This window comes from Camelus ferus, chromosome 18 (genome assembly GCF_009834535.1).
Source record: "Camelus ferus isolate YT-003-E chromosome 18, BCGSAC_Cfer_1.0, whole genome shotgun sequence".
Lineage (NCBI taxonomy): Eukaryota > Metazoa > Chordata > Mammalia > Artiodactyla > Camelidae > Camelus > Camelus ferus.
This window is the reverse complement of record NC_045713.1, coordinates 33,906,397-33,930,153: the sequence shown is the minus strand read 5'-3', so window position 1 is coordinate 33,930,153 and position 23,757 is coordinate 33,906,397. Positions and strand designations below refer to the sequence as shown.

General features: G+C 48.1%; 1 protein-coding gene and 1 long non-coding RNA gene across 2 annotated transcripts in view; one reads left to right on the top strand and one right to left on the bottom strand.

Annotated features, from left to right (window-relative positions):
* LOC116657608 overlaps nucleotides 1–12,435 on the top strand; it is a 29,430-nt gene extending 16,995 nt beyond the window's left edge. The window contains exons 3-7 of the long non-coding RNA XR_004312789.1: nucleotides 3,569–3,633; nucleotides 4,651–4,769; nucleotides 5,544–5,674; nucleotides 10,470–10,591; nucleotides 10,931–12,435. This is a non-coding gene — a long non-coding RNA (uncharacterized LOC116657608). The remainder of the gene's footprint in view (nucleotides 1–3,568; nucleotides 3,634–4,650; nucleotides 4,770–5,543; nucleotides 5,675–10,469; nucleotides 10,592–10,930) is intronic.
* Nucleotides 12,436–15,809: 3,374 nt separating this feature from the next.
* On the bottom strand, nucleotides 15,810–22,621 carry ITPRIPL2 (ITPRIP like 2). Its single transcript, XM_032460963.1, has one exon. It carries the CDS (start codon nucleotides 22,097–22,099, stop codon nucleotides 20,501–20,503), a length of 1,599 nt encoding a protein of 532 aa, XP_032316854.1. The 5' UTR covers nucleotides 22,100–22,621; the 3' UTR covers nucleotides 15,810–20,500.
* Between the last annotated feature and the right edge of the window lie 1,136 nt (nucleotides 22,622–23,757).

Genomic DNA, 23,757 nt, shown 5'->3' with positions numbered 1-23,757 from the left:
CAGGGGCCAAGCAGCCACATTCAGGAAAACAGAGGATTTGACATGTGTTGTTTTTTGAATCCCTCTTGGACAATTCAAAATGTGGGTTGTTTTTTTTTCCCCTGACATTGGCCCTTAACTATTTCCAGAAGTGGTTTTATTAACTGCTGGCCTGCAACAGGATATGGTAGAGGAATGCCCTGAATTTGGAACCAGAAGAGCTGGATTCTGTATCTGCTCTCCTGAGTGACCTTGAGGAAGTCACTTAACCTCTCTGAGCCTCCTTTGCTTCATCTATAAGATGCAGACTCCTGCCCCTTCACAGAACTGCCAGAGAAGTGACGTGAGGCAGTCAGCGGGCTGATGAGGGTGTGCAGCAATAGGCTCAGTAAACAGGAAAATGTAATATAAATAAAAGCAGAAGGTATTAGTGTGACGCTTGCAGTGAAAACCACGGCAGGCAGCTCAGAGCTGAGGCCTTCTGGCCATTTCCAAAGGGAGTTTATTAAACTCCAGACCCTCTCCTGGTTGTTTCTCCTAAGCCCCCAGGGCAATCAGAGAGCTGAGGATGGGGTGCAGGCTGGGGAGAAGAAAGGCTTATAAAAGCAGGAAGGGAGGCTGACCCCACCTCGGGCACAGAACTGCTGGCCATTCCGCCTGCCTCACCAAGGATTCTTTATACACACGCGCATATATAAAGCTGTAGATGTTTGACGTGTACAACTTGATGTGTTTGGGGATAAGTTTATACCTGTGAAACTGTCATCGCTGTCAACGCCATACACTTATTCATCACCTCCAAAAGTTTCCTCCTGCGCCTCTGTTTTTTATTTTTGGTTTTTGTTTTCTCTTTTGTGGTAAGAGCTCTTAATACAAGATCAATCCTCTTAGTGAATTTTGACATGTATAGAACAGTATTGTTAGTCGTATAGGCCCTGTGTTATACGGTAGAACTCCAGAACTTCTTTATTTTGCATAACTGACATGCTGCACCCTTCTGGAACCAAGCAGAACCCTGCCAACCACCCACCCAAGTACAAAACTGAGCAGTTAATGATTAGGGCAACAGGGTCACAGACTCAGCATCTGATGCACATTCCCGAGTTGTTTTGCAGAGACTATAAATGCCACCAGAGGGAAAAAAGCTAACTGCATAATGACCAGACTGCGGATATGACATAAGCTACTCCACCTTGAGCAGTACTTGGTCTGTGGCCAGCAGAATTCTAAGAACTGGCCTCAGGAGAATGGGATTAACATTATTGCTCATAATAACCTGTATCTTTGTGGGCATCAAAATAATTGTAGCTTGCTCTGCCCGTATATGTAAGTGGGCAACTAAAATTGTCAGCAAAGAGATGCTACAGACCCATGTCGGCATCTTCCATTCTGAGAAGACAGTGCCCTGTGTCAGCATGAAGAAATGACAGGAGCCGGAACTTTGCCTCTAATCTCATAGAAATGGAATGATGTTCGACACAGAGGAAATGAAAGCAGCTCTCTTTGCTCCTTTCTTTTTAACCCATTTCTGTTCCCTTCTAACCTTAAAAAAAACCTATTTATAGAAATGAGATCACCATTCAATGTAACCTAACCCCTGATTTACGCTCTCCTGAATGCACAGCATGGCTTGCCTAACCTGTTAATTCTTTTCCTAGATTAAAAGAAGTAAGAATGAAGAATTAAGTAGTTAAAGAATGACCAACTCTCTCCCTCCAGCAGCCCCTCTGGCAATCCTGCAGGTAGATTATAGGGGCAAGATAACACCTGAAGGGAGAGTCAGCCAGTCTGCATGCAGTGGAGAATGACTTGGAATCCAATCTCCTGCCTCAATGATTCACTGAGTTTTTTTTTCCCTCTTATGCCCTTTAAAAACTGTCATGGCTGAGCAGAATCTTTGGAGTTGGTCCCAGAGCATGAGTCCACCTTGTCCCCAGATTGCCAGCCTTTCTGATTAAAGCACCTTTCCTTTCTATTGACTTTTGCCTTGCAATTATTGGCTTTTTAGTAGAGAGGAGCCAAACCTGAGTTCAGTAACACTTTGACCATCACCCCCCAGGCCCTGGTAACCGCCATTCCACTCTCTGCTTCTGTGAATTTGACTCTGTCTGATTCCGTGTATACGTGAGATCTTGCTGTATTTGACTTTCTGTGGTCTGGCTTATTTCACTTAGCACAATGTCCTCCATGTCCAGCCATGTTGCTGGAAATCGCAGGATTTGCTTCTTTCTATAGGCTGAATAGTAATCCATCATACGTTTTTACAAAATTTTCTTTATCATCAAAGATTCTTGGTGTTGAGAGCTGACAATAATGGGCATCTTCCCGGCCAGATTTGGTGCTAAACTCCGCAGGCATCAATTCACCGAGTCACCGCAACACTCCCTGAGGCTGGGGCTATTATCTACCCATTTTTTAGATGAAGAAACTGAGGCTGACTGGTTTAAGTAAGTGTCGAGAGTTATGTGACTAGCAAGAGGCAGAATGGAGCCGAATTCGACTTGGATCTACACTCCTTCACAATTACACAAAGCACACTAAGGTGTGTGCCTGGCACTTAGTAGCTGCTAAAGATACTTAAGCATCTCAATTCTCCAGTTTGAAACCCAGCTCTGAGAACCACTTCCCAGCTGTGAGACTTTGCACAAGTTATTTACCTCCTCAGAGGGCCACCCTGCCCACCTGTCACCTTCAGTACTTGCTAAGTGTGAGTTGAGTTTGTTCCTTAACTCGTTTCAGCCTCGGGTCCCTTAGCTGTGAAATGGGGATAATGACAGCAGCCTGAGTGTCAGACACTTAGCCCAGTACCTGGCAGCTGTCATTTTATGATAGAACAACAATGCACCCACACCCCATCCGGGGCGAGGAAGAAGAGCAGAGATGGAAACACAAACAGGAAGAATAAATTTAAAATGTTCACATCCTGCTCTTTCAGAACTTAGGGTCAAAAAAAAGATTCTCTCAGCTAAAGATGTGTCATTTTCCTTTGACTAGGAAACAAGAAATTATATGATGTGTTTCCCTTTTTGCTTTGGCTGCCAGAAAGCTCAGAGTTAAATTTAATTCTTATTCATAGGTAACTGGATAGAACAGAATCTGGGCTTAGTCTTCCTTTAAGTGATATGCATCATAAAATTTCTGTTCTATTGACTTTATTGTCCCATAACATTTAGAGGTAAGTTGAAAAATAAAACTGTTAATCAGCAGCTTGAAAAATAGGTGCGATAAAAATAATCGAGACATATTATACACTTAAAGTTTAAAGCTGTGCATTTGAAATCAAAGCATTACCCATCATTTGAATTTTAGACAAAGATAAAAGGCACTGAAATGCCAGATATTAATTTTGAAGTGGAATTAGTTCAGATGAATTAGTTCATTTAGGGGGAAAAAAAATGGTAAAAACTTTTTTTTCCCCAGAGCGGTTCCCAGAGTGGGTCAGTCCTATTCTCAGGCAGAGAGGAAGGTCAGTTGTGGGTCCCCGGGGCCCACCCGGCCTGGCATTCAGCTTTTCTGAGTCCCAGCTCTCTGAGGAGCAGAGACCTGCCCCATTTTCCCATGTCAAGGGGTTTCCTGTTTATGTTTCCAGATCGTATGTCAACTCGCACAAGATGTGAATCCGCAGCAGAAGCCAAAATGACCGGAGCTATTTCTGTAAGTCAGCTTGAAGTTAAACATGGTCGGTGTGGGGAGAAGGAAATTTACATTTAAACTAAATTTTACGCATGTTCCCATTGTCCAGAGTCTCCAGAAAGAGTGTGTGTGAGAGAGAGAGTGTGTGTTTGTATCCAAATAAGATAATCTCTCAAATTGGCCATCACAAGACTTCTCATTCTGATGATGGTTAAATAGCCAAAAGATTGGAAACAATACAGAGTCAATCAGTGGGACCTGGTAAAATGATATTCCCATGGGATGGGAAAGGGTGGCGGCATCAGTCAAGGACGAGGACACAACCGCTTTGGAAACTAGTTTGGCAGTGTCTGGTTCATCTGAGCACACACCTAGCCGGGGGTTTCTCAGCTTTCATCAGTCTCAGAATAAAACCCAACACGGGCTTCCTCACTGTGGGCACTATTGACATCTGGGGCCGGGTATTCTCCGTGGTGAGATGCTGTCTTGTGAGTTGCGGGAAGTGTATGGACATCCCTGGACCCCGCCCACAAATGGCAAGGAGCACCCTTGCCCCCACAAGTTTTGACAGCCAAAAATGTCCCCAGACAGTGTCAAAATGTTGCTACAATTCACCAACATGGATAAATCTCACAAATGTCATGATTAATCAAAACACACCCACACAAGAAGAGCACGTATTATTTATGAACTTATTTTGGCTGGGGGAAGAGAGGGGCAAGGGGCTCCTGGGATGAAGGTAACATTCTGGTTCTGGATTGAAGTAGTGATTACTCAGGTGTTTTTCACTCTGAAAATACATTGTGCTGTGCACTTTTCTGTAATTCTATTATAATTCAATAAATGTTTTTTTAATGAGGCATATCTAGGTGGGTTGCTCCATCCCGTCTCTAATTTACATGATAGGTGGGAAAATCTCCAGTATACATGATAGGTGGGGAGAAAAGCAAATTGAAGAACATGAATATTGTGAGTTTGTTGATAAAGTGTTTCCAGAAGTACACACACGATGGGAGTGTAAACTCTTCATCACTGCAGAGCACCCTCATTAAAAACACTGAAGTTGCCTACATCAGCACCTCTGGACCCCAGGGATGTGCCCTAGAGAAACTCCTGCCCATTGCCCGAGGAGACTCAGACAAGGAGTGTTCACCACGGTAATGCTGGGATATCTGATTGGGGCTCAGAGGGGTTAAGTAACTTGCTGAAGATCACACAGCTCATGAATCAGAAAGCCAGGATCTGATCTCAGGTGGTTGAGGGCAGCTGGGGGGCTTGGACTCTCCAGCACATCTGCTAGTCCTGCATGTGGGTGGGATGTCCTGCCACAGCTGGCTAAGAGCTCCAGGGCCTGAGCTGCAGGTACTCCCAGGAGGCAGGCTTCTGACTATGCAGGTGAGTGCAGCATCACTGGGTGCTGCCAGCCTATCCCCCCAAACCTCAGTCTGTCTCCTTCCCAGCCTTGGGTTATCTCACAAAATGCCTGCCTTTTATTGCCTCCTACTTAGGAGGTACCAGCCTCAGTGAAGAGAGGATGCAAAGGAAAAGGCTCTCTCTCCCCTATACTGTGGGTTAACCTGGAATCCCCCTTCCTCAGGGGGCCTGGCAGCCCTCCCCTCCCTGCCCTAGCCCGATGGAGGAGTGATGGCACCTGGCCAGGGTTTGACAGATCCCACTGCCTCGTGGCAGGAAGCCAAGGGTGGCTCCTGCCTTTGGGAAGAGAGAAGCTGTGAGCTGATTGAAGAGATCAAAGGCGGCTCCATCCTTTACAGATGCAATGAGCTGCGAACCCTTTTAAAGAGAGAGAATAAGTAAACACGGGAAATGATCCTGGGCCCGGGGACAAAGAAAAGTGGTCCCATCCTAGAAACTCTTACTGGAATCTGAGCTGTTCTCCTGCTTTCTCTTCTGATTTTTGGATCATTCACCAGAGAAGTCAGAATTCCTTCCCTGTTGATGGTGATGATGATGATGGTGATGATGGCCATGGTACCAGTAAGAGTGGCTCTCACTTCCAAGTGTGCTTGGGAAGTCACTTCTGAGACTTGGGAAGGTCGCTTTGGTAAGTACACCGAGTAACCCATCTAATCTTCCCATTTCCCAAAAAGCCTAAGAAGGAGGTTCTGTTGTTGGCCCAGGGCTGTCACTGAGGAAACTGAGGCTCAGAGAACGTGGATCAGGGCTACAGCCTTGACTATGACCCCGGAGTGAGACATTAAATCCTCTGCCATTCTTCATTTTAAAATCAGGAGATGAACCCAGTTACTTCCCACTGCAGTCCCTCCCCGCCAACCCCCTTCCACATCACCTTCCGACCATCTCAAATTCTGTGTGATTTGAGAGCCTATCTGTAATAGTCAGCTCGGGCTGCTGTAACAAAACACCACACCCAGGCGGCTTCAACAACAGGAATTTGTTTTCCCACAGTTCCGGAGGCTGAAAGTCCAAGATCGAGCTGCAGCAGGGCTGGTTCTCCTTGGCTTGCAAATGGCCAGTTTCCCACTTTGTCGTCACCCAGTCTTTTCTCTGTGCACACAACCCTGGTGTCTCTCTCTCTCTCCCCTTATAAGGACACCAGACTTACTGGATTAGGGACCCACACTAATGGCCTCAATTTAACTCAATCATTTCTTTAAAACCTTTCCTCCAAATACAGACACATTCTGAGTACTGGGGGGTTAGGGCTTAAACATAAATTTGGGTTGGGGGGACACAGTGTAATCTGTAACACTGGGCCAGATCCATCCATCTCCGCCACTCACCTGCAAGCTCCTTGATGGCAGAGTTCACGTCTGGTGGAGAAACTTGTGTTTTTTTAGCTGAGTACATGCACACTTTGTGCAGCACATGACATACATGGTTTACTTTAGTAGGTGTTTAATGTATTAGAAGAATATGTATAACAACCACATTAAACCAATAGTTTTACAAATGTGTTTAGAATGGGACAGAAAAAAGCAACACTGAAAAAAAAGATTAAATAAATAAGGTATGCTTATTTAAAAGATCAAATAAATAAGGTAGCAAAGATGATGGAGGCGGTTTCTCAAGGGCTGGAATTGGGGGAACGCAACTCTGAAGACAGATGAGCCTGACTTTATTTCCTGGTGCTCCTGCTCATTGGCTGGATGACCCTGGGCAAGTCACTCAGCCTTTCAGAGCCCTGATTTCCTCATCTATATAATGAGAATTCTGAATACACCCACCCCATATGGCTGTTGTGAGCACCACATCAGCCTCGTGACAAAGAGCACGTGGTTCCAGAACCAGGTGCCAGTCGTGGCCCTGCTGCTTGCCAGCTGTGTGACTTGAGGCAAGTTACTTTACCTCTCTGAGCCTGGTCCTTCTCTAGAAGCAGGGCATGATAGTCCCTAACTGCCAGGATGATCACAAGGATTCGATGAGCTAATTCACCTTCTGAGTGCTGTCTGGTGCATGTGAGTGTTCAGTCTACGTCGTTATCATCAGTCACTCTGGCGACGGCTCTGGGCGCAAGCTGAAGCTTGTCCATCCCAGAGGCCTTGATCAGAGGCGAGTCCCAGCGCCAGGCCAAGCCCTTTCCAACTGAGCTGATGTCCGAATTCTAAGTTGGATGTCCATATCCTGCCATTGTCCCCAGCTCTGAGGCCTCGAGGCAGATGACGTCATGGGAGCTGATGCTTTTGTCCTAAGGGCTGGGTGAGGCTGAGGGTGGGGGAGCTGCTTAAGACAGCCCTCCGCTCCCACTCCTGGTCGCTCACAGGGGTGTCCAAAGATCTTTATTTCTTTCTCATAAGCCTCTGCATTATTTGAACTTTTTATAGCGAGCGTATATTATTTCTACAATCAAAAGCAAACAAGAAAGCTATTTTCATTTTGAGAAAACAATCCAGGGCCAGTTTGCACTTTTTTAGATTCCCAGGGTCGGTTTCTGACCTCTCTGGGTCACTTGCTCCTTGGCCTGGCTCTCCATGAAAATAATCTGACAGACTGGGAGCATCTTTCTGCTTCCTTCAGCTGCAGACTTCTCGACTCTGAGGAGGAAATGAGAACGCTAGCTACCTCCTCGGCTCAAACGAATCATAGACTTTCCAGTATTTAGCACAGAGCCAAGCACCTAATGAGCACTCAATATTTCGCTCCTCTGTTGTTATTCATAAGGGTTAATTCTGTTCTGAGCCAAATACCTTGTTTGCATGTTTGGTTGAGAGAGAGGCTCCCACTTTACAGATGAGGAAACTGAGGCTCAGAGAGGTAAATGGACTTCATCAAAGTTCTGATGTCAAACCACATTGCATCTTCTGCCTGTTTTCCCGAAGTCCCCAAGTCTGAATTCAGTCCAATGTCATTTCCCTCCATAAGCTAATTCTCTCTCTCTCTTTTCTATTTTTTCCAGCTCTATTGAAATAGAATTGATAAGTATCATTGTGTAAGTTTAAGGTGTACAATGTGTTGATCTGATGGAGCTGATTCTTACCTTGCTGAGGGCTCTTTGCCCCTGCCTTCACATTTGAACCATCTGAGGAGCTTTTAAAAATCCTGTTTCTTGGCCATTTCTGTATCAATTACATCAGAATCTCTGGGGGTGTGATAGTAACTTGGGGGTGTGTTTGGGTATAATACTTGGGGCCTGGTAAGAATAGTTATTAACACTACCCAGGTAATTTCAATGTGCAGCTAAGCTTGAGAACAGGTGTTTTTGAGGGGTTTATGGGTCCATCTTCACTTTCCTATAAGAAGACCCAAAGCAGGGTGACTAACTGTCCAGTTTGCCCAGGACCAAGGGAGTTCTGGGGACATGGGATTTTCAGTGCTAAAACTTGGAAACTCCCAGGCAAACTGGGACGTGTTGGTCACCTTGGCCAGAGTCAGGTCCCACTGGCCATAAAATCCAAATGTCTCCAGGTGTCAGGCCAGTACCTAAATGTGTGCAGTCGCCCTCAATGGGCTGACAGGAGGTGGTATTTGAGAGCAGACAAATGAAGAGAGCGTGTCCCACCTGGAGCCTCCACATTCAGTTGAAATGAACACACCGTGCAGCCCTGCACCATCAGACCAGACCTACCTGTTTTAACTCCCAACAGGCAACCTTCACCTTCTACTCTGGAGTCACCAGAACCACCATCTACCTACAGCAGAGTCTAGTGGACTGGTGGTTCTCAAGTCTACACTGCAACCACCAGGGGAGCTTTAAAAAAAATCCTGGTGCTCAGGTCCCAGCCCAAAACAACTGAATCATAGTCTCTCGGGGTGGGACCCAGAAATCAGTATTTTTAAAAAATCTCCCCAAGTCACTGTAATGTCTGGCTAGGGCTGAAGATGAGTGCAGTGGATGACCAGATGAAGGAGGAAAGGTGGGCACTTCTCTTCACACCGTGCCTCTATGACATCCTCGGTGTCTGACTTATAAGCCCTGAAGAGCATTTCTGTTCTGCCTGCTTTCCACAGCCACTAATGAAAATCGATACTGAAGCAACAAAGATGTCCTGCAGCTGAATGGATAAATCAACTGTGGTACATCCAGATGATGGAATATTATTTAGCACTAAAAAAGAAAAATGAGCTACCAAGTCATGAAAAGACATGGAGGAAACTTAAATGCATGTTATTAAGGGAAAGAAGCCAATCGGAAAAGGCTACATCCTGTATGATTCCAACTATATAACATTCTGGAGAAGGCACATCTGTGGCAACAGTAAAGAGATCATTGGTTGTCAGGGGCTGGGGGAAGGAGTGACGGGTGAATAGGTGGAGCACAGAGGATGTTTCGGGCAGTGGAAATACTCTGAATGACACTACAATGGTGGGTACATATCATTATGTATTTGCCCAAACCCATAAAATGTACAACCCAAAGGTGAACCCCAATGTAAACTATGGACTTTGGGTGATAATGATGTGTCAGTGTAGGTTCGTCAGTTGCAACAAGTGTACCATCTGGTGAGGGATGTTGATAATGAGGGAGGCTGTGTGTTGGGAGCCGGGGACAGAGGAGACATGGGAAATCCCTATGCCTTCCACTCATTTATGCTGTGAACTTAAAACTGCTTCTACAAGAATGAAGTCTTTTTTTAAAAAAAATCAACACTGAATAAGTGCTTCCAACTCATTCATTCATCAGGCACCACTGAGCCCCCAGGGCCTGAGCCAGCTGAGTGCTGGGAGGTCAGGGTGTCTGCCAGGTGGCTGGCCTCTGCTGTGTGACACTGGGCAATGAACTTAGCCTTCCTGTGTCTCAGTGATTTCCTCCACGTCGAACGTCAGCTTGAGGCGCCTGGGTCTCAAGTCCTGTCTGTGGCCATTCCAAGTGGGGCTGGGGACCCAGGATCCCGGACCTATGGGCCCTGCTGAGGTGGAGAGAGATTTTGCACAATGGTGGGAAGGCAGCGGGGTTTTCTGGCATTAGAACAATATCCTGTGCAAAAGGGGGGAGAAAAAGGTCTCCTGAGTCACTGAAGGAAATTACTCTGGTCAGTGGAGAGGGAGGAAACTGCGTGCACATGTGTGTACATGCATGTGCTTAGGTGTGATTACATATGTGAGGGTGGGGGGGTGGCCGTGACAGCGGAGTGTGTACATGTGAATGCTTGTGGGCAAATGTGAATTGTGTATGTATGAACTTGCATGAGGACTTGGTGTCTGTATGAGGATGTAGACCTGTGACTCTAAGTGTGTGTATTGCTGTGAGTTGTGGGTGTGTGTGGTGGAGATATATATAATGTGTGACTATGTACGCATGTGCACATTTGTGTGAGTGAGCGTGGTGTGTTACGAGCTGGGTGTTGGTGGGCAAGTTACTTAACCTTTCTGTGCCAAAGTTCTCCTATGTCTAAAATGAAGATACGTGGTGAATTCTTTACCACCCCTGCCATTGACAGGTGGAGTCCATGCCATTTCCCCAGGACCTGTGGTTTGTTCTGACCTGCAGTTCTACATCTGCACACGTGGAACACTCCCCTTGGAATCCAGCGGCTGAGGCCTGAGAAGCAAGAGCTAAATGGTGAGGCCACATGGAGGGAAACTGGGGCATGCGGGTCCAGGGCCAGCTGAGCTCACAGCCCATGAGAGCGAGTCCTACTGGACAGGCTTGTGGTCCCAGTTGTCATCACAAGGAGCAGAACTGAAACCGAGCAGGATGCTGCAGGGCCCTCCCTAGAACAAGCCCCTTCAGTTCCCCACTTCTTGTTTGTAGAAAAAGCTTTAGTCTCCTAGGCCTTCCCCTGGGTTCCAGAGAGCAAGCTCGAGCAGTTAATGATCAGAGAAGTGAAAACAATAGGGTCACAGGACTTCTAGTTCCTCCTGAAGGGACACAGATAACAATCTGATGCATATCTTTGAGTTGTTCTGCAGAAACTAAGACACCCCCCCAATCCACCCCTGTGGAGGATGGTGACTACATGCTGACCACAAGCCTGTAGACTCCGTACTGGTTGGAACCAGAAGGAGGATGATTGAGATTCCTGAAACATCACCCTGTGACCTCACGACCAGCCAACCAGAAGAAGGTCCATGAGCCGGTCACGCATCCTGCAACTCCTAATGTTGCCTTTCAAAACCCTCACCTGACAGCCGTTGGCGAAGGTCTTTTGAGCCCAGCTGCCTGTTCTCCTTGTTTGGTGCCCTGCAATAAATGCTGCACTTTCCTTCACCACAACCCCATGTCTCTCAACTGGATTTGCTGTGCAGCAGGCGAGCGGACCCAAATTCAGCTCGTAACAGAACGACCAGCAGAGCTCAATTAACACACAGACTCATGAGAGATAATAATGGTGGTGGTGATTTTTAAGCCACTAAATTTTAGGGTGGTTAGTTATGCAGCAATAGATAACTGAAACTTCACAGAGAGTTTTCAGGCACTTAGAACATGGGGTCAGCCAACTTCAACTGTGAAGGGCCAGGTAGTAAATATTTTAGGTCTGGGAGCCATAGGGTCACTGTCGAAATGACTCAGTGCTGCTGTTGTGGTCCAAAAGCAGCCACAGACAATGCATCAGTGAGGATGGCTGTGTTCCAATAAAACTTTATTCACACGAACAGGCTGCATTTAGCCCAAGCGCTGGTGTTTCCCCAGACCTAGAAAACTGCCTGAAATACTGTAAGTGCTATGAAAGTGTTAGCTACGAGTGCATGTGTGTGAGTTCAAGAGTGTGTACGTCTGTGCACGCATATGTGCACACACGTGTCCGCAGGTGAAGCACGTATCTGGTTGAGTCGAAATGCGTGTGGAATCTGTTTAATCCTTCTGTGAAAACAAAGCAGCAAGCTCATACCGGCCAACGTTTCAACGCAGCTACCCCGGGCCTTCCTGCTTCTGTTCTGAGGAGAAAGGGAAGCATCCATTGGAGAAAATCGGGAGAAGAAAGAGCTGGTGTGTCCTGTCATTTTCATCTGGGTTGAGTGTGGAGGGAAGCCATCCTCGGTGGCTGGGCTACTGGAGACGCAGCCCCCGCCTTCCTGTCTGCTGAAGGATGAAGTCAGCCCTCTGGGGGGAGGGGGAGGGGATGCCATAAAAATGAAAAAGGAACCCTAGAGCTTTTAAGGAGGGGCTTGGAGGAGGGTGGAGAGGAAGATATCCCCCGCCTCCCTGTGGTGGGTAGCTTTTCCAGGCAACTTGTAAACATCTGCCTGCTGGTTTCATTTTGATCTCCCGCTGTGGGACTCCTGAGGGGCTACTTCCTGCATGACTAACCTCCTTGGCTCTGTTTGCAAGGATCAGAAATGCATCAAGCCTTTGCTTTGGAGCCAGTAGATGTGGGTTCAAATCCCTGTCTACACTTACTTACTAAGTGGCATTGGGGCATTCAGCCTCATCTTGCCCAGCCTCAGTTTCCTTTATTGTGAAATGAAAGTGATATTAACACCATCTCCTCGGACTGTTACAATGATCAAATGAGGATACTGTGTGTCAAGCCTTTTGGCAAGGAGCTTCGCACACAGTAAGTGCCCTGCCAGGTGACACTGAGACAGAACCCACGGTGGGTTCGTGTACTGGGTTCCAAAATCTCCAAGACGCCTTCCCTAATTCCCTGGGGCTGCCCTGAATTCCTTCTGAATTTCTGATTTAGCAGAATCCTGTTTCTTCCTTTCAAAGCTTTCACCTCTCTTAGTTATTCAGCGCTCATTGGCGTGCTTGTTTGATATGCATCTGACTCCTCCAACAGACTGAAAGCTGCAGCCAAATGAGCTGGTGTTTTTTGCCAACACCTGTCCCCAGGACCAGCACAGGCCTTGGCACACAGTAGGTACTCTGATTATTTACTGAGTGAGTGAATGGAGATGAAGCACTTCACAATTTGGAATTTTCTGGGGCCCTAGGGAAGAAAATTTTCTCCATATTTTTAATCAACACATGAATCTGAGGGGCTTCCAATGGGGTCTTGCAAAATGGGGTTCGGATAGGAGCCCTCTTCAGCATCATCGTAGATTAGTTAGGACAGGCCGGGCTATGCTGCTGAAACAAAGAAACCCGATGTTTCATTTCTCAATTCATTTCAGAGGCCCTAACATCACAAAGGTTGATTTCTCACTGATGCAAAGGCCAGTATGAATCAGGAGAGTGACATGGACCTCCGTCCTCTTAGAAATGCCCTAGTTCCATCTTGTGCTGCTGCTATCTTCACACATATCTTTTATTGCCTCTGCAGGATCATGACCAGTCGCTTCTGCTCCCTACCCGCTGGTCAGAACCAGCCACTCGGCCCTGTGTAACTGCAGGGGCGCTGAGAGACGTTGGGTTCCTCAAGGATATTCAGCAAGCAGCAGAAGCATCTCTGCCACGTGTAGGAAGGGCTCAGACTTCTCAGTCGGTGTACTGGGTCTGGGTTTAGTGAGAGGATGCCGAAATGCATTTTGAAAACATGGAAGTGGAGATCCCTGCCAATTAGACTGCTTTTGAAAATCAGTTATTTATCAGAAAAAAATAATTAATCATTACAAACCCTATACTTAACACATGGAGCAGTATTTCCAGTGCAGTTCCTTGCCGTACAAGACCCTGAGGCCTCATCTCCAAATGCCTCAAGCGTTTTTCTCCATGGAAAACGTTTTAATGGTTTCATTTTGATAAGAATCAACAGCCACTCATCAGAGGCTTAGCTCTTAATTCGAGGAGACCAATGATTAAATAAACCATAAAGATAATAATCTTTTAATGAGATAAGGTCTTTAAAGGCTTTTAGTTTGAGTCTGGTACACAGTGGGACTTCTAGTGCGTTCTCTCCTGGCTTCATTGGAAAGAGACTTGATGGACTGTAATTATTTTTAAGTGCTGGCTCAAAGTCACCGCATCTAAGATGGGGGGGGGGGGGAAATTGAGACAAACTGTGGGCAAAACCATTGAATATTCATGAAAAGAGACAGTATTTTGTGAATATAGTATAGGAGGTATGTTCTCTCCAGGCTAAAAGATGAAAAAAATGAGGAAACCTTCGCTCTGAATACAGAGGCTTTTCTTTGCTGATAAGTTTCAGGGTGACTCTGATGACTTTTGTTTTACTAAAAAAAATTTTTTTAATTGTTTTCACATCCCTGGGGTTGTAGGAAAGGGGAACCACTAGCAGGATTACATCCTGTGTCCGCATAGCAATGTTTCACCTTGGATTCTGTCCTGGGATTTTATTCTCACACCATCACTGCCACCACTTCAGCTGCCTGTCTCTGACACAAAGCAAACCTCACACATACCAGCTGGTGGTTCCACAGCATCTACTGAAAGGCAGAAGGCCATCTGATCTAAGTCTGTGGTTCACAACCCTGGCTGCATGCTAGAATTGTCCATGGAACTGTAAACAGTACTCACGCCAGAGAGGGCCAAGTTCAAAAGTGATTGCCATTCCCTCCTCAGGTGGATCGCCAGCGTCTTGGAGATCAGTTCAGACTTCCACTGTGGTTCACAATTTTGCCATCAAAGTGTGGCCCCTGGATCAGCGGCATTGCCTGCATCTGTTAGAAAGGCAGAACCTTGGGTGACACCCCGACCTGAGGAATCAGAACTTGCATTCAAATGAGACGCCCAGGTGGTCTGCAAACTCCAGCTTGAGAAGCTCTGGCTTCCAGAACCCCTGTGCCCTGGTGCCTTCCTTCCTCTCCCACCTCATCCTCTGCCACTGAAGCCTCCTCCCTCCTGCCCACCCCCACTTTCCAGCCAAACCGACTGCTCCTTCCACCTGTGTTTGTGCTTTCCTCTCCAGCCCAACTCCCTTCACTTAGCGAATTCTTACCTCTCTCTGGATCTCAACTGAGACGTCACTTCTTGCGAGCAGCCCTCCCTGATGCCCCTGAACTGCATGAGGTGTCCCTCTTCTGTGCTTCCTCACCTTTCCCCCACCTAGCACCCACCACATTGTTCAGAAATGACTTTTTTTTTTTAATTGCTCTTTCTGGTTTTTTTGGGGGGAGTATTTAGGTTTATTTTTATTTTAGTTATTTATTTTTAATGAAGGTACTGGGGATAGAACCCAGGACCTCATGCACGCTAAGCACATGCTTTACCCCTGAGCTATATATCCTCTGCCTAGAAATGACTTCTTTAATTGCCTGCCTCTCACACCAGTTTGCCAGCTCGTAAGAGAGACCATATCTGTCTCGGTCACCTCTGTGTGCCCTCAATGCCTGGGGACAGAAGATACTCAAGAATTGTTGAAAATTAAACGCAATGTGCCCCACCACGCCTTTCCCCCGGGGCAAATGTTTAATCAGCCAGTAGCTGCAGGTTTCCCTACACATCTGCCTGGCTCCAAGGTTTTGAAGAATCCTACATGGCCTCCAAGATTCTATCTCTCACTAAGCCTGGTGGTTTTTCATATTAGCAAATGTTTACCATTTGGAGAGGGCCCCGGGGGCCTAAGAGATTTCTGGGCAAAATTCTTGAGCTATAAATTAGCCACAGGCCAAGACTTGAGTTGTATTTGGGGTAGTGTGTGAGAGTAGGGGGTGGAGGGGGGAGGCTGAGGAGGGGCAGGGCCAGAAGGTTCTTGGGTAGAAAAAGACTTGAAGGCAGGACCCTATGCTGCCTACAGAACTAGGAACTGGCATAATGAACTCTCACCTCTGTACGGCGCCAATTCTGTACAACGATCCCAGCCTTGCTGTGTCGAACAAGACTCCCATACACCCCGACCCTGAAAGTTGTGGAAGGAACCACAAGCCAGTGCAGCCCCAGGCCCGCCCTCCAGGAAGATGAGAGCCCCCCCCCCCAAACCTGATGTTCAGTCCAGAGGTTTTGACAAGTTCCTTTATTAATAAAGCAAAGTATGAAAGAACAAGGTCCCCAAATGACCCATATGATTAAAAGTGCAAATTTACTCCAACCTGAAATAGAAAACAAATGGCTGGCCTTGACTGTTTGGGCCATGGAAATGTGGTGTGATTAAAAAGCCTTTTTAATCACACAACTGTAGCAGCTGAATCATGTTTACCTCTTTGGTCTCTGTTATTGGAATAAAACATAGACTATGACTGCAGCCGATAGGACTGTATCATAGTACACAGTTTGGGGTTGGAATACACACTAAAAATAACAATAAACTAAGAGGAATGTTTTAAAGTCAAGTGACTGAATCAAGGCACTTTTTTTTTTTAAAGAAAAAGGTGCTAAAAATATTCCTGAATGTCTGATAATTCAGTACTTCAAAAACCAGGTTATACATAATTTAGCTGCATATTTTTGCCTATTCTGTCTGCATAGATATCTCATATATCTTCATCCTCTCTCAATTTATACTTGCTTTATCCCCAGCAAATCATGTGCTACATAGGTTACAAAAAAAAAAACCACAACAACAACAACAAAAACAGTAGTGTCTAAGAAACACACATGCAATTTTAAAAAAAAATTAACAAATGCCACAATGATAACACTGAAGTTTCTTCCTTCTCGAGGGCTACTGGAAACGTTCATTTTTCCCACCGCTGGGGAGGGAGGTCATAACCTTCCTGCACGTGGACAGGAGAAGTTAAGTCTTCATCAAGGTCAAAAGCCACATTTTACAGAAAAAGTGACTTACTCCACGAGGTTAAAAGAGACACTCTGGAAGGTTATTAGGTTAATTCCTTCAGAATGCTGGGATGTCAATTTTGGTGGGAGCCACGGAGTCAGAAAGGGATAGAAACATCTGGTCAGAACAGTACTCTTGGCAGCGGGGATGGGAACAAAGCCTAAAAAGCTGGGTCCGGAGACCAGCACTGATGTTCTGGTGTTACGACCACCAACCACCATTGCTAAGACACGGGCTAGGCAACGACTAAAAAAAAATACTAACTAATTTAAAACTAAGAATGAAACACAAATAGAGAAGAAACAAGTTATTCTGCAATCCTTCCTGATTACTCATCTGCAAACTCTGACAGAGCCAAGGAATTTAGCCCCAGCTCACCAGGAAGGAAATGCCAAGGACTGGCCCCCGGTGGTTTGATGTAGGATCTGACTCCTCGGCTCCAGGATGGAGAATCTTCCTGGGGACCAAAAGCTCAGTGTCATCTGTGGCCATGTTAATTTTGGGGGTTTGTTTCTACAATAAAGGTTAGCTCTGAGACATAAAGAAGACCTGAAGTATGACACCCCCCACCATGTATAACAACGTCATACCCATAACAAATATGACCTTTATACATACTTGAGGGCTCACTGTGTAAGGCAGGAGTCGCAAACTGGTGGCCCCCAGGCTCAACCAAATGTCATACTTGGCCCACATGGTGTTTTGGACATTTTTTAAAATTATGTTGTTTAAAAATCAGAAAGTTTCATTTTTTAAAAAAATGCTGATTTTTAAAATTTCCAGCCCCACTCGACCCCTTTTCCTCCCACATGGAGCTGAGCAACGGCTGCCCCTAAGACGGGCACGTTCCTCCCCCACCCCAACCCGCCCCTTCCCTATTTACCTCCCGACCTCACCCTGCAGGCTGCTGAGTTTGCGACTCCTGGTTTGAAAGAGCACATATCTAAAAACGTGTTTCCTAACCCAAACCTCTCTCGCACCCTCGTACAATCTCCACCCCATCTCTCCACCTGTCCATCTCTTCCTTCCACGTCCATCTTAAGTCCTTCCTGAAATCTTCAGACTTCTCTTGGTTTGCTCACCTTCTCCCTTCTTTCTGCTTCAGTTTCATTTTGCAAAAAAACATCTCCTTCTCTCAGCCCACGAGCATTCCAGGATGGCTCCCAAAGGCTGGTCCGTGGGAGTTCCTGAAGGGTTGTCTCAAGGCAAAATGGCTGAGTCATCTTCCCAAAACATTTTCTTCGGGCACTGGCTGGACAATTAATCTTCTTTTTTAAAAATCATGAACAGTTTTGAGCTTTCTTGTATGAATATTGTATGAGAATATTTGCATATATGAATCTCCAGTACCAAGTATACACTGAAAATGTGTACATTTCAGATCAAGGAGATGATGGAGCCCTAATAAAATACATAATTGAGCTTAATTTAAGTGCCTTGGGCAGCCATCATAGCTGGCTACAAAGCCGTATTATTTCATTTGTACACAGTACATGTTTTGGATTACTAAACATTGATCAAAATTGATCGAAATCTCTAAGTTTTTGGTTACCATGTTCAGCATGGCATTTAAATAAAATATTAATATTTTAAAAATTCACAAACACAATGCCCCATTAATTAAAAAAATAAAATTTAAAAATCTTGAGGATGGATGAGGCTTTGGGTAACTAACCCTATAAAAAACCAAATGAACAAAGAAACTACAAGAACAGTATGTTACCAGATTCAAACTTCAAAATGCTATTCAAATAAAAAAAAAAAGAAAGAAAACTATCAACTCAGCTAGAGATACTCGGAAAATTCGGCTTTTAAAGTTTTATAATCCCTCCAGTAGCCTCGCTTTCCCTCACTCCCACTACAGAGGAAATTATAGCTGAGTATGGAAATATTATAAATATATATTTATATAAAGATCTACTTACTCTTGGCATTTATTTTAAAAAGTAATTTAAAAAAACACTGTGCAGTTTATATCTTTGCAGGAAGTTGGTAGACTGACCCCTTTGCTAAATGCAGTACCTTATGACCTAACACTGACCTCAAAAGCTAAGAATGACTTTGTGGTGTCAAGGGGAAATGTCCCCAAAACAACCTCAAAGGGACAGCACAACGTTTGCAACTGTTTCTCTTACAGTCCAAGGATGCGAAAGACATAATGAAATCTCTGCAGCTCTGCTGAGAAGAATTCGCTATAAATCGTTTATTCACAACAGTTTCCCCCACAGTGGCCAAGTGGGTCCCCTAAAGAAAGTTTAAAGAGTTCCCTCAAAGTAGCTCAGAAACTAAACAATGGCCCTATTCAGTGGCTACTTCTGTCTTCCAAGTTTTACCTTTAAGAGTCTCTGTTTAAAAAAAAAAAAAAAGAGACCCAAATTATAAAAGAAAAGTCCCAAAGTACATCACTGGGGCTGGCTGTATTTTCTATTTGGCAGACAATGACCATCCTAAACTTTGAGTTTCAAGTCGACTGACGCAGTTGAGGGCTGTTAGAAATTTGGGCGGGCAAGGAGGGATTTCAGAACTGGCTAGCTGCAAAATCCACCCGGCCTGGTGGTATTTACGCCCAAAGAGAAGAAAGAGCAGACATCTGACAAGGGCTGTCTCCCTCCATCTCTCCTCTGCTGTCCTTCTTCTCTGTTGACCAACTGGGAAATAACTGATCTTCAAGCACAATGCCCAAGATACTGAACTCTAAGTCGAAATACCTTGCAAGACTTGTGCTGAACCAACCACTCCTTGAAGGTGGCCTTAGGGCCACTTAAAAACCCACTTGGGCAATGGGAGCAAAACTTCCCAACCACAAAGGATCACTGAGCATTGGCTGGGAGCTCTAACTGCAGCCGGGCACTTCCTTGCCTCATTAAACTTGGAAAGAAATCCCCATGCAAAGGAGTTTGCTGAGAAGACTTAAAAAAATAAAGAAGTTTCTGTCTCCAGCCAGCAGCAAGCCCTGCCAACACACCTTGCTAGGTAAAGAGTGAAATACATCCTTCTTGAGACCCAACATGTTTTATGCCCTCACCAGTGTTGTCTGAAACATGTAGCTTGTTGCCACTCTGCACTGTGCCTGGCTTATAGCAGGCACTCAGTGAATGGGCACGGACTGGTACCCATCCCTGTGTGCCTGGAGGGATGTTCAGCAGGCCTGCTCGTCAAGCCTGCACTCTTCTTAATAGTTAATGTAACTGGCCTCCCTTTCAGATGCAACACTTGGCACAAGCGATTACCACAAAACGAAAGAACTGATTGAAAGAAACTGCTATTTGCTCTGAAAGTTTCTCTAAGCAACTCCTGACTGCCTCTCAACAGCGGTGTCTCAGTTCTTCATAATGCTGTCAAACACTTGTGATCATATCATTTAAAAACTATATATGAATATTAATGTGAATAGTGGAAACTACGTTCCTCAGAACCTTAGCCCCTAGAATAGACCTTCAATTCCAGTTGTCAATAAAGATTCAGTTTTGTTTTGTTTTTTTTTTTAAGGACAATCAGGAACCCAGGACCTACCAAGTAGTTGTGTCAGAAAACCACTTGCTTCTTTAAATTTGGGGGCCAGAGAGATCTGTGTCTGAACTTCCCTTGCAGTTAGTTCTGGCTTCCCTTACTGGACTTCCCTAAAGCTGGATCCCTCTGCAGAATCATTCCACACAAACCAACATTTGGATCGACTCTTAGCTGCTGACGTTGGACGTCTGGCCCAGGAAGATGCCATAACTATACTGGATTGTCGAGCCAGGAGTGATGTTTAAACATCACTGAAGCCACCAAATGTCACCCTCTGAGCTTTCCAATACCTTTTGCAGCTCATTTCCTTGCTTTGAACTGGCTTCATTGACACCCCCCACCCCCCACCCGGTGGGTGAGGGAGGTTTCAGGAGCTCTAGGCCCGGTGAGGGCGATGTCAGGGTTTATGGTTCATCTTCAGGGAACCCCTGGGTGCGCTGGCTCCGGGGTGGGGGACACCTGGCAAGGTAGCGGGGACCCCCATAGGCCCGGAGAAGCTGGGGCAGTCTTCGCCACGTGGACAGCAAGCGCGCCGCCGCGAGCTCCCGGGCGTGCCTGTCGAAAGCAGCCAGGAGGTCAACTGGGCCAGCTTCACGCAGGACCTTGGGCAGCGGGCCCACCTCAGCGGCTGCCCCGCCAGGGCCCAGGACGCAGTGGAAGAGTGTTCGGCGTTGAAGCAGGCAGCCCCTAAGGAACTGCACGAGCTCTTCCAAGCGCTCGCCCAGGTGTGCCTCCTCCCAGCCTTGTGCAGGAGCCCCCTCGCGCAGCAGCACCGCCAGCAGCACCGTCTTGAGCACGTATGAAGACAGGATGCGTCCCCACTGGGTGGCGGCCGTCGGGTCCAGCCCTCGGGCACCCAGGTCTCGAAGAGCTTTAAGCAACTGCAGACACTTGAGGTAGCAGGCACCTGGAGGGGCCCTTTCCTGCAGCCAGCTTAGCAGCTTCTGCTCCTGGCGCGCGGTGTTCACGCCCCATAGCGCATCCCCGCGCAGACCTCCTGGGAGCTCCGACAGGGGCCCGACGGGCGAGGGTGGCAGTGGTGGTGCCACCAGGAAGACGCTGTCGCCCAAATGGACAGCAGGGATGAGACGCACGGCCATGGAAAGGCGGCAGCAGCCGTAATCGGTGCGGCAGGGCAGGATGTGCAGGGTGGGAGGCTGCTCCAGGCCACCCGGGGTTAGGCTGACCCGACAACGCCCCTCCAGGCTGTAGCGCACGGTGGCCAGGGAGCGCTGCAGGTGCGACTGGAACCAGCGCAGCACCAGTGTGGCCGAGAGATGGCGCCGCCCACGCACATCCACGCAGAAGCCGTCGGCGAAGGTTTTGCAGTCCCGGAGCCACTGGCCTCCGGAGGCCCCCGGCGGTGCCTTGAGTGCGCACACAAAGCAGCCGTGGAAGGCTGGGGCCAGCTCGGGCTCTGCGCCCAGGCTCCGGGGCTCCAGCGCCACCAGGGGCGGGAGGCGCAGCGGCACAAGCACGTCGAAGCCGTCGGGCCGGCGGATTTTATGCTGCTCGTAGGCGCTGCCCACCTGGATAAAGTCTCCGCGGAAGGCCAAGGCCAGCGCCCCTCCGGGGATGGGACCTGGGGACCCCCGAGTGCGGCCAGCCCGCACCAGCTCGCCCACGATCCGGCTCACGTGCGCCTTGCTGTGGCCCAGCACGTGCGGCGACAGGCGCACCTCATGCTCGTAGTAACTCTCCAGCAGGATGTCGAGGCTGGGCTCTCGGAAGTGTCTAGGAGAGAAGGCGGAGTGGCCCCCCAGGCGGGGGGTCCCGGGCAGGAAGCGCTGTCGAACAGTTTGGCGACAGCGCAGGAGGATGTAGCCGAGAAGGAGCAGGACTGCCACCTTGAGCAGCGGGAAGCCGCCATCCGCGCCGTCGGGAGGTTCGACCCGGGCGCCCCCGCTTCCCCGCAGGACATGGTAGAGGCACACGAGGGCGGTGCAGAGGCCGGTCACCAGGGGCCAGAAGACTCGCAGATTGAGGGTGTAGTGCACAGACATTCCGGGCGCCCGGGACAGCGGCGGCCGAGCAGCCCAGGGCGCGAGCCCCGGCTGCGCCCCCGACACAGCATGCGCGCAGCGCCCGGGCAGCCCCGCTGTCCCGGTCTCCTTCGCCTCCGGGGCGGCTCCCCCGTCGCAGGGCCGGGGGAAGCCGCCCTCCAGCTCGGCCTCCTTTCCCAGCTCAAGTGTTCCTTCCAGCTGCGGCCCGCCCTGCACGCCCCGGCTCCCGGCCGCGCCCTGCGCGCTGCGTCCGGCGTCCGGCCTCCGGCCCTCCCCGCCCGGCGCCCCGGCGCGCTGCTGGCGGCCGCCTCCGGTCCGGCCCGCTCGCCTGCTACCCCGGGCCGCCCTCCTGATGCAGTGGGCCCCCGGGGTACCCCGCCGCTCCCCTCCGCGCTTGTTCCCGTTACTCGGTCCGGGGAGTTTCCTCTTCCGAGGGGAGGCGAGGCCGCGCCAGCTAGCGGGGAGGAAATGCCGAAGTCTGGAGCCGAGCGCCGAGCCGGCGGGCGGGGTCGGCCCTCTCCCGGGCCTCCGCCTTAAAGCGACGCGGGGCGACGGGAGGGACTTCAGGACGCGCTTGCGACTGGCCTCCCGCGGGCCACCCCCACCGTCCCTCCCCAAGGGCAGAACTAGGAAGGCCCTGATTGCGGGGCGGTGGCCTTGTCCCGGGAGCTTCTGGAGTTGTGTTCACACAAAGTTACACAAGGAAGTTGAAAGGAGGGTAAAAGAGCGCACAAAGAGACTGTACCTCCCCCGCAACGCGCCCCCCATCCCCGCAAGTCGTGGTAGTGTGGCAAGTCCTGGAAAAGAAGCGGCCCCCGCCACTGTGCCGCTGTCCTTTATCAAACCAGCACTCTCTGAGCACCTACTATGTGCCAGGCAGGAGACGAGGTGCTGGGGAGATAGCAGTTGACAAAATACACCGGGTTTCTGCCCTTCGTAAAGCTTACAGCCCTTTTAAAGAAGGAAACCGAAAGAGAAGGGATCTTATAGCAGACAGTGCTCTGAAAGAAACAAAACTGTGTGCAGAAGGGAGAAGATGGAGGCTGGAGGCTCTCTGTGGGGTGACTGTTGGCTTGCAACGAATAAGGAGGAGCCAGCCTTGGAGTAACAATAACAGCCTTTACAAAGACCTACTGTGTGCTATTCATGCATACTCCTCGGTTCCTCCTATGAAAGGGACGCTATTATTTTCCCCATTTTTCAGATGAGGAAACAGGCACAGGCAGGTTCAGTCCTTGCCTAAGGTCACACAGCTTTTAGCAGAGCTGGGCCTTGAACACAGGCACCTGCTCCAGAGAAGGAGGGGGTGGGGACTGGGAAGTTCCTTCCTCAACTGCTGGGAATTTGTGTCCTTTGGACCTACACTGGGACCTCAATCCAGGAAGCTTTTTTTTTTTTTTTCGTAATAGGGAGCAACTCCCTGAAATTATGGGCATTTATTTAATTATCTGGATTTAAATAATTAGCTTTAGTTATTTACGTTCATTACACCTTCCGTGCTCCCACCACCAATTAACGAGAGCAAGGGAAAATGCGTTAAAAATATCAGAACCCAAATGCCATCTAGGAATCAGGACTCAGAGAATGGCCCCTGGCTTAAGCACCAAGATTACTCCTAGGAAAGCCTCTTAGAGCTAAGCAGACATGCATTCAAATCC